Source organism: Gadus macrocephalus, chromosome 22, assembly GCF_031168955.1.
Source record: "Gadus macrocephalus chromosome 22, ASM3116895v1".
NCBI lineage: Eukaryota > Metazoa > Chordata > Actinopteri > Gadiformes > Gadidae > Gadus > Gadus macrocephalus.
The window spans coordinates 12,165,969-12,177,137 of NC_082403.1; the positions used below are offsets into that span (position 1 = coordinate 12,165,969).

The 11,169-nt window shown below is 45.4% G+C and overlaps 1 protein-coding gene across 1 annotated transcript; it reads left to right on the forward strand.

Annotated features, from left to right (window-relative positions):
• The first annotated feature begins 187 nt into the window (after window positions 1-187).
• satb1a (SATB homeobox 1a) lies at window positions 188-10,867 on the forward strand. Its single transcript, XM_060044243.1, has 5 exons — window positions 188-1,394; window positions 1,872-1,943; window positions 3,385-3,543; window positions 7,327-7,542; window positions 9,282-10,867. Exons 1-5 carry the CDS (start codon window positions 948-950, stop codon window positions 10,212-10,214), a joined length of 1,827 nt encoding a protein of 608 aa, XP_059900226.1. The 5' UTR covers window positions 188-947; the 3' UTR covers window positions 10,215-10,867.
• Window positions 10,868-11,169: the final 302 nt, after the last annotated feature.

Genomic DNA, 11,169 nt, shown 5'->3' on the forward strand with positions numbered 1-11,169 from the left:
TGCCCCCCCATTTCCCCACAGCCATGCCAAGGTGCTTCTTTTGCCAACGCTGGTAGCAGTCGGGCGCCGTGCCAACACGTCAGCCAGGAGCGAGAGAGGCATTTGTCAATTAGTGATGCATGTAAAGTCTCTATCTGGTTGGGGCGCTGGGGCGCGGGGGGTGGGGGTGGGGGTGGTGGTGGTGGTGGTGGAGAGGGGCTTGATAGGATGCATTATGATGATCCGATATGAATAAGGATGCAAATTCTTCCCGTACTGTTTCCATATCGGTAAAATGAAAAGGCCGGCTTCTGCGGAAGGATGCCCGAGCTGTTGGCACCTCTGGTTGCGGGGAAGGCTTTCCTGCAAACACTGGACGTGTTCTATTGTCTGTTGTCGTACTAATGCAGTACAATTGCAGTGCTTTGGAGTCTGTCGATGTAAATCTACTGTTATCTCTAGCCGGCCAATAAATACAGAGCTGGCATTGTGAGGGGTGTCAGTTTAATTGGGATCAAGCGATGGGAAATGCAGAACTTTTGGCAGTTGCTGAAAAGATGCGCTCCACCTCTGCATTTCATTTGTGGATTGTTGTGAGACTGGATTGATAAAGCCTCCGCACAAATAGATTCTAAATTTCGAACTTTTTATCCATGAAATTCTAGTTGCTTCTGGCCAAAAAGGCAGTATTTCATATTTTGTGTGTCCGTTTGTCCGCATCTGTGTATGTTGGTAATTGTGTTGGTGTGTTTGTGTCGGTGTGGGTTGCAAGTGTGTGTGTCTGTGTTTTTGCGTGAGTGGTTGTGTTTCTATGTTTGTTCTTTCGTTTGTGTGTGTGTGTGCATGCGTTTATGTGTGGGTTTTATGTTTTTGTGTGTGGGTTTCATGCATGTGTGTGTGTTTGTGTTCCTTAACGTGTGTGAATGTGTTACTGTGTAAATGTGTGTGTGTGTGTTCTTTAACATATTATGTGTGTTTGTGTGTATGTGTTACTGTGTAAATGTGTGTGTGTGTTCTTTAACATATATTATTGTGTGTATGTGTGTGTGTGTGTGTGTTCTTTAACATATATTGTGTGTGTGTGTGTGTGTGTATGTGTGCGCGTGTGTGTGTGTGTGTGTGTGTGTGTGTGTATGTGTGCGCGTGTGTGTGTGTGTGTGTGTGTGTGTATGTGTGTGTGTGTGTGTGTGTGTGTGTGTGTGCCTATGCTGTACCAGGGTCTGCTGTCGGAGATCCTTCGCAAGGAGGAGGACCCCAAGCATGCGTCGCAGTCCCTGCTGGTCAACCTCCGCGCCATGCACAGCTTCCTGCAGCTGGCCGAGAGCGAGCGGGAGCGCTTCTACCAGGAGGAGAAGGAGCGGAGCCTGTCGGGCGTCCCGCCCAGCTGCGGCAACACCCCGCCGAGACCCACTCAGGTCAGACAGACAGACAGAGAGAGAGAGAGAGAGAGAGAGAGAGAGAGAGAGAGAGAGAGAGAGGGAGAGGGAGAGGTAGAGAGAGAGAGAGAGAGAGAGAGAGATGTTGATAGATTGAGAGAGATGGGTGAAATGTTAAGGCGAAGAGGCTGAAAGAGGAAGAGAGACAGAGGGGTTAGCGAGTGGAAGGCAGGAGTGTGAGGGAGGGAGAGATAATGTTATTGACAGTGACACACAGAGGGTGCGAGAGTGAGGCAGGGAGTCGGAGAGGGAGAGACTGAGAGAGAGGCCGCCAAAAGGAGAGAGGATGTTAAAATAAGAGAGGTAGAGATGTTGAAAGAGTGAGAGAGGAAGTTAGGGTGAGAGATTAAGAGGGTGATAGAGCAAGTTTGAAAAAAGAGAAAGCTACAAAAATGTGTTATTATTTGTATTCAACAGTAAACAGACAGTTTATTTTGTTTTTGTTCAACTCTATAGTCTAGGAAAGAGGATGTTACCTGTGTCAAGACTGAAGATTGGCCCTCCCGACTTCCACTAGCCATGGCTTCAGTGAGTTTCTTACACACTTGTCTCTATTACACTCCTCTTCTGGATGCACTACATCTGTGCTATTGGCTTTAATTCTAGTAGATCAACTTTACGACATTATTAAACATGGGGACTAAGGGATTTCAAGGTGTATCTTACATTAGAACATTAAATGCCCTGCCAACATGGTAACGTATCCATACAAACTCAAGATATGGACTGAAATCACATGGTTTATTTTGGATGTGTACAGTATTATTACGGTTTGGATATTTATACCAAAAAGTACAATGTATCTTAATGTATTATTTGTTAATTATTATTTATAAAAATAAGCTCCAATCATCCAATAATGTCTTAAGATTATAATTAGTTATTATTATCCCCACACACATGCGCTTAATAGGCAAATTGAAAGCATATTAGTTCATTTCTGCAAAGCATTAATGTTAGTGTTAAAGGGATACGCCGAGAATCCGTAAATTGGTGTTTTCCTGTCTTACCCAGATTCAGATGAGTTGGGGGGGGGGGGGGGGGGGGGGGCTGGGTGAGAATTTGCTTTCAGTAAGCCGCTTCCATTGCCTAGTAGAGTTTCAGTAGCCCAGCTCCTGTTCAATTAAGGGGAATAGACTGTTAATTACCTTCCAAAGATTTCCAATGTTTCCGACTTGTCGCTGATACAAAACGAGTGCCGGTTACAACACAACAGGACTGTAGTTTGTCTAAGAATAGGCTACAAAGATAATTCGGCACTATTTCCAGCGCTGTAATTATTGCTACCTGTGCTGCGCCAGTGGTGCAATTATATTACCAGCTGCTCCTGGCTGGGTAGTCTAGGCTGAGGGTAGCTAGTCAGGGACGCATCAGGGGTAGCCTAATAATCACAGCACCTAAAATAGTGCCGGAAATGTGGGACTTTATGGACAAACTACCATCTTGTTGTGTTGTAACTGGAACTCGTTTTGAATAAGCGCCTGGTCGGATAACATTGGAAAGCTTTGTAAAGTCATTAAAAGTGTATTTCTCGAACATCAACAGAAGCTAGGACACTGTAACTCTTCAAGTCAACAGAAGCGGCTAACAGAAAGCAAACGCTAACCCAGCAAACTCTCCTTCTGGATGAACAATGATGAATTTGGAATTAAACAGCTAGTCTGAATCTGGATGACAAATGGCAATTACAAATATCTCAGTGTATCCCTTTCATATTCTGATGTTAATAGCTAAATAGAACACAAATAATTTTATGAACGCAATGAAACATCCACAAAGCGCTCATTGAATGTCAGTGTGTTTATCGTGAGCTAATTGTGATCCGTAATTTTAACCGTAGTAACAAATACAGCCTTCCTTTCTCTATCAATGTCTCTTTCTCTTTTCTCGATCGTTCTTTCTTGCTTGCTGGACTGCTCCGGTGTGACTCCTGGCTGTGTCGTGAATCCTGTGTTCTCTCTGCTCTCAGGCCAGGCTGTCCCCACTGGCAGCAGACCGGGGACAGCAGGCGGGCGATGGCTCTGGCCTGGACATCAGCATGTCCATCTACGAGGAGATCCAGAGGGAGATGAAGAGGGCAAAGGTGTCTCAGACCATGTTCGCCAAGGTGGCCGCATCCAAGAGCCAGGTACACACAAGCACCAACTAATACATACAAACCCCCACGGCCATGACTGCACATCCCCACTTATGCACACACACACAAACGCAACGTCCTTACTCATTCACTGACACACTCATACACTCCCACACAACCACCAATGAGTACACACATAACCACACGTGCACATACACAGCTGCTCTGGTTTCCTCCCACACCAGTAAAACATTAGTTAACACTCCTGTCCCGTGCTAATGGTCCCACGTGCCGCCCTGTGAGGCAGGCGGTCCCCTGCTCCTAACACCTAGCATAGGACGGGTTAAATGTAGAGAACTCATTACCACAGGGGGATGAAGGAGATGTGTTCAAATAATACGCCACCACATTCCACCACGTAGAGGTACACACACAGTGCAGAACCCAAACTTACAAATAGTCCCGCATAACCACATACATCACGTTATGTACTCGCATGAGTACATAACATGTATTCATGCGCACACACACAAACACACATGGGCTTGTACTTCATGCCCATAACTATGTGTATGTGTGTACATGCTCATTGAGGTACACGCATACACATACTTATGGGTATGAAGCGCACACACACACACACACGCGCGCGCAAAACCACATTGACACATAGACCTCGTTGTTTTTTTCCAACCTAATTATTACTATTGCTTTTCGCTACAATCATGTGTCCATAGTGAATTCATGCATCTCCACAGAGGAACCCAGGCCCAGTGCAGAAAGCCCAGATAATCAGGCAGCAGCTGTACTCTACAGAGGACTATCATCAGTGCATCAGACCGCTATTGTGTCCTGAATTACCGGTTTAATAGTTGGCATACACGGGCACGCACACTGAGACATGTACACTGTTTTTTAAATATGCAAAAACACAAGCAAATACACTCGCACACTCCGTGACACACACACACATGTGCAAATTGGCGCACATGCACGTTGGTGGGCGTGCATGTGCGTTATTTGCCTGCATGTATGCATGTGCGTGTGTAAGCATACTATACATGAACTTATCTAAATGCTTAATGCACTTGCAAACAAGCATGACTACACACGCAAACTCTCTCACACGCACACACACACACACACACACTAAAGGCATACAAATGCACACAGATGATTTGAGTGTTTATTGTTCTCATTTTTATGGCGGTGCCATAAGCTTGTTATTGCCTTTTGTTTTGAGGATAATTTTCCCTCCATGAAATGGGGGGAGGGAGAGAGTAGGCCTCTCATTTTATCCCACTGTCTCTCCTCTATATCGTCCACTTTTATTTCCTTTCCTCTGTTTGTTTGTGTCTTTCGTGACTTCCTTTCTCCTCTCTCTTTTTCTCCTCTTGTGTTTTTGCCCATCCGTTTATGGTAAGCTTCCCTCTCCTCACCCCATCACGAGGGTGTGTGGGGGGGTCACTCGGCGGTCATGCCAGCACAGACAGTTGGTCCAAACCCACTAAGGTTTTCAATTCTATCCAGCGCAGTCATTTTGTACTCTCTCTCTCTCTCTCTCTCTCTCTCTCTCTCTCTCTCTCTCTCTCTCTCTCTCTCTCTCTCTCTCTCTCTCTCTCTCTCTCTGCCCTGTCTGTCTCTGTCATTAGCCTTCTTGTCCGTTTAGCTCTATCTATCTGTCTCTCTCTACATTTATCTATTGCTCCCCTTCTCTTTACTCATACCAGTATATCTCTCTCACTCTCCATATATCTCTATATATCTCTATCTAGCCCTCCCCCTCCCTCTCTCTGTATATCTCTGTCTCTATCTCTCTGTCTCGCTCTCTATCTAGATCCTAATTTCTTTTTATGCTCTGTCTCTCGCTCCATCTGTCTCCCCCTCTCCCTCTTTATTTATATCTCTCTCCTCTCTTTATTTATACCTCTCTCTATCTCTCGCCATCTCCCTCTATCTCTCTCCCTCTATCTCTCTCCCTCTATCTCTCTCCATCTCTCTCCCTCTCTCTCCCTCTATCTCTCTCCGTCTCTCTCCGTCTCTCTCCCTCTATCTCTCGCCATCTCTCTCCCTCCCCCTTCTCTCTTTGTTTCTCTCTCTCCCTCTCCCTCTCTCTCTGTCTCTCTATCACCCCCTGAGTAATTGTGCAAGGCTGCTGGCACACAGTGCCGTGTTGGATCGTCCTGCTGTATCTGCACTGTGCATCTGGATGGTATTGTGTCCTCGCGCTGGTCCGCAGCCAGGTGTGCCTGTGTGTGTGTGTGTGTGTGTGTGTGTGTGTGTGTGTGTGTGTGTGTGTGTGTGTGTGTGTGTGTGTGTGTGTGTGTGTGTGTGTGTGTGTGTGTGCCCACTCATATGTACGCTATGCTCTAGTTCATAAATCCAACGCTAGCTTGGCTTCACTTTCCTCAATCTATCACTCACGTCCCTCCACCGCGAAGGCAGACATAATTCGACCCTAATTAGAGAAAAATCACACAGATCTAGCAGACTGTGAATCGTTTGAACCCGCTGTCCTTTTTACTGACATCGTACTGTGCAGGGAAATACAGTTTCATATTATACAATAGATAGACTCTCATGTCAGTTTCCCCGGCTAGCTGAAATCTGAATTATAATACGATTGTATGTAAAAATCTACATTATTTAATGCAGTGAATAATGTATGAATTTCAAAGCTGCATAAACAAATTAATGAGGTAAAGCCTTATTATTAGTTGATGTTGGTCACAATGCCCTGCATAAACATATTGTGAGACAATGATATTAATAAGCTATGTGAATAAGATGATTTTATTCCTCCTGTTTTCACTTCGTAAAGGGAACTTCAAGGGAAACATATTTAAAGCCAGAGAGAGTCTGAGGGGGAAAAGAGCAAGCAAGAGGACACATCACTCTTAGAGAGCCTCGAATCAATAACTATTGACCTCTATCGGAAAAACTATCGGAAAGGAACCCTACCCCCTCTTCTCTCCATCCACATTTAGGTGAAAGTTCAGTTGGTTTTTTGTCTTTCTTTTCTCACAGAGCATCAAATAAAAGGAAAAACAAACAACTTGTTCAAGGAAAGCTCGACAACACAACATTCATGATTCAAAGTTGGATGTGTGACCATTTGTATAACACTGCCCATTAAAGGCACCCAGTGCAACTTTCGAGGCTTAAAAATAAACATTCAATTTCTAGTCTTTTTTACACGTAGTAAGTTTCAATAACTCCATACCATTACATACCGACATTTAAGCAGCAAAGATGAGACGTCGTTGTGTGGTGAGAACTGATACAAAATCGATAACAACAACAATGCCGCCATTTTCTTTATTTTTTGTAACCTACAATAAATAAAGCAGGCTTCCAGTCAATGGAAAAATGGCTTCTCCCCACCGGCGAGTGTTGTTGTTTACGATTTTCTATCAGTTCTCACCACACAACGACGTCTCATCTTTGCTCCTTGAATGTCGATATGTAATGGTATGGAGTTATTGAAACTTACTACGTGTAAAAAAGACTAGAAATTGAATGTTTATTTTTCATTGAATGTTTACATAAAGTTGCACTGGGTGCCTTTAACTGTGTGATCCTGAACCAATTTTAATGTCTAATGTGATGTTTAAATGACATCATCACGCCTGGTTGGTATGGCGATGTGTCACCCAGTGCGTGTGCAAACCCAAGTGGCCTCTTGGGTTCGGCAAGATGGCGGCTCTAATGGCCGTGGCTGTGCGTGACCCGCGCCGGCACTTGGCGAACGGCGCACCACGGCGTGGCGATGGGGCCTTTGTTCATTCAGCGGCTAACGAAACAGTAACGCATCGGGTTGGCTCGGTCCCACAGGGGTGGCTGTGTGAGCTGCTGCGCTGGAAGGAGGAGCCCAACCCGGAGAACCGCACGCTGTGGGAGAACCTGTGCATGATCCGCCGCTTCCTCGGCCTGGCGCAGGCCGAGCGGGACGCCATCTACGAGCACGAGAGCAGCAGCAGCAGCGCCACCGCGGCCCAGCAGCACTGCACCATGGACCGGCTGGGGCCGGTCGCCGGGGACAACGCGCTGGTGAGGGGAGAGGGCCAGTGATGGATGCACACACACACATCCACACACACACACACACACAGACATTATCACATGTATGGGCAAACACATGCTGATAAACGTCCATAAATACACACATGGACTTGTGAACAGACACACATGTAGACACAAACACACATTAACACACGTATGTGGAAACACATGTGCAAAACACATGCAGAGACACACACAAACACATAGCGCATGCACTTATACACAAACATTAAGAACATGTAGACACACTTAAACACATAGCGCATGCACTTATACACAAACATTAAGAACATGTAGACACACTTAAACACACGTGCAGGCACATACACATGCACGTACACACAGACACCTGAACACACGTGTGTATTTAAAGACGCAATACACACACATACACACAAACACACACTCAAAAAACACATATAAATGCAAATAGATGCAGCTGATCAGAAAATCAGCATCTTCGTGCACACATATTGTACTAAACAGGTCCACACATCGGTGCATACTAACAGATCTTTATGCAGAGATATGCAGATTGCAGCCCTGACATTTACACCAGAAACCGGTTAATAAATAACACGTTGATGAATTGCCGCTTTGGTAAGTCAGTTCAATCCTGTAAAAATAACCTTGATGTCCATGTTATTTAGGTGTAATTAATTAACAATGCAAGTTTTTTTGTTTGGGCCGTTATTAGTCGAATTTCCAAACATCGCTAAACAGTGCCTGGTTCTACCAGACTCTCGTACTTCATTTCATTTGCACAGAGAGTCTGGACCTACTCAAATGACAAACGTTAACTGACTTTAAGGCGGGTGTCAGTTGAAGTTTAAAACTATTTGATCTGCCCAGTGCCACTCTGGATCTGCCATAACCAATCGCTAACGTTTGGCCGGGAATTCCGTTGCACGCAGGCTGTAAACAAACCAAGCACCGTGCGTGAAGATGTCCGTCAACGAGAGCTGACTTTAACGACATTGTTCTCAGCCACTCCCTCTGTTCGCTTGTTTGGACGCAGAAAATATGGACGGAGAAAACCCCCTAAGTACTTAGGCGGGCGGAGCCAGGCTAAAACTGTTGCAGAGCTGATGTCTGTTACATGTCCCAGTGTTAGGTATTTGACCCCTGAATACACCCATGCAGACCGCGTGTGCATATGGAATTAAAGCTTTTTTTATTTGCTCTCCATTATTAGGCAAGCTGAATCTGCTACTTGATCAATATAATGAGAGTTTACATGAAATACGATAGGAATATTGATTGAATGCACACACACACCACCATCTATAATTAGTCCAGCATTTCTAGAAAATGTTTGATAGTGGGGTGTAGAGGTTTTTGCTTTAACATACATTTTTGATATATCTTTGGATATCTGAGGCTTGATAGTAGTTGCAAGTCCTTAAACAATTACGTTTAAAAAAGCTATGTGTCGTGCATTTTGGAAAGCTTTCGATCCAATTTATATCCCAAATGTAAATATCTTTGAATGTTCTTTTATTTATCCTCATTGATTACTCTTTATTTAAAAAAGTATAGATACATTTTGAATTTAAACAAACAATCCTAAGCCTAATCATATAAAACAAATTACAAATACATTTGTTTTTTCATTAGGCACCAAATACTGTAACTCAGTCAATAGAACATGTTTGTGTGTGAGCGTCACATACTAATTGTCTGATCATGTGATCTCTAATCGTATCCTCTCTCCTACCGTCTCCTAGTACCAGTGCCAGTCCCCGCTGCCCCATCAGCACCACGCGCATCAGCTGACCTCCCAGGCGCACCAGCCCTTCCACCCGGAGGCGGGACCTCATCTGTCGCCACGGCAATCGTCCACCGCATCGCCCGCCGAGTCATCCGAGGGGGGCTGGGCTCACCCGGGCGTGTGGATGCAGGGCAGGGGGCGGAACGGCGACAGACGCGACGCCAAGGACTGGGGCGAGGGCGAGAGCGGGAAGGGCTGGGGCGGGGGCACGTGTCCGCCCGTTGAGCTGGGCCTGGAACTCTGTGGGCAGACGCACGAAGGGGGCCCCGTCGACAAAGCCTCCCACCTGGTCAACGGGGCCTGCAAGAAGGGCTGGAGCCAGGGCAGGCTGTCGTCACTCCCCCATTGGGGCGGTCTGAAGGGCGAGGGCGGAGCGCGTCCGGAGGGAGATGACGAGGCGGTGGAGGCCCGGGGGGAGGGGTGCAGGGTGTCCCGGGAGGCCCTGGGCACCCTGCAGAGCTTCGTGCAGGACGTGGGCCTGCACCCCGACGAGGAGGCGCTGCACACGCTGTCGGCACAGCTGGACCTGCCCAAGCACGCCATCCTCAGCTTCTTCAGCAGCCACGACCACAGGCCCCAGGGTCCGCACAACCTGCGCACGCACCGCCACAACCACCAGCGGCACCAGCCGGAGCACGAGCAGCCCCCCGAGGACCTCCACCTCGGCCTGGGCACCGGGTCAGAGCGGGCCCAGGCGGCCAGAACTGTGGAGGGGCCAGAGGAGCACGGCAGAGAAGGTGACCTGTACCAAGTGGTGAAGAAGGAGGACGGCAAGCTGGGACGGATAATAGAGACCGGGGGGAAGTACGGGATGACCGCTTCTGATGAGATAAACATAGGCACTCAAACTACTGGTATTGTGAAGGAGGAACAACAGAACTATAATTAACGTGCGTATATACAATGACTTGTGTCCTGTCGTTATTGTAGGTTGTTCATAGCCTATTGAAACAATACTTTTCTTTCATGATAGAGCACAACATCCTTTCCCCGTGCAACACAATCATTGTTACCTGTGCACCAGTGTTAACGCTCTTCTTTTAAAAGGCAACTTCCTAAAAGACATTATGTTTCTGAGTTACATTTTTTCCTGATCCTAAAACACCTGATCTCAACTTTATAATTGTTACATCTTAAATGATGCATAGTCGTGTTGTCTGTGTCTGTGTCTTTTTTATTGCCTTGTAAACTAGAACATAGTTTTCTCAGCAGTTTTATTTAACTCTCATGGAGAATTTGCGGATAGAAAATCATTACTATTAAAGTACAAGATAATCAAAAGATTTTTGATTTACCCAAAATATTATTTGTTGTTTTTGTTTTTAGAAATATTACATTTCAGGTACAGGAGTTCATGAGGTCATTCATCTCTCATTTTGTTAATTAATATACAGTGTTTTGAAAGATTACACTTTGAAAGAAAGATACTTTTCAATGCTGTGCATAAGACATCAATATATCAAACGATATCAGTTAAACATAGGTCAGTTGCTGTGAAGCCATCCATATAAAGTTCCGGCTGAAGCTGGATCCATTCCTGTATTTTTGTCTTCCCTTCTTTCATTATGCCAGATTTTATGAATAGCCTTTAAAAAATATTGACTTGATGCATACATTTTAGTATCGGTTTTTCCAAACCTGAATAAAAAGTGTACACAATCCTATAAGCGAAAAACGATGTATCTAATAAATATAGGAGTTCATTTCTCAAAGGAAAGTTATGACTGCAGCTGCCAGCTAAATCGTATTCATTAACTCCAGAAAAACATGGTTTATATGAACACACAGTATTGTACTCTTTGGGACTGTATTTGCTGTATTCAGGGGTAGTAATTTGAGAACTC

Excerpts from the sequence above, each read along its gene's own strand:
- satb1a (XM_060044243.1), top strand. The coding sequence starts at position 948 with ATGTGTGTTTGTGTGTATGTGTTACTGTGTAAATGTGTGTGTGTGTTC. Across the intron at positions 1,395-1,871 it reads CCCCGCCGAGACCCACTCAG|TCTAGGAAAGAGGATGTTAC; the intron begins GTCAGACAGACA and ends TCAACTCTATAG. Across the intron at positions 7,543-9,281 it reads TCGCCGGGGACAACGCGCTG|TACCAGTGCCAGTCCCCGCT; the intron begins GTGAGGGGAGAG and ends ACCGTCTCCTAG.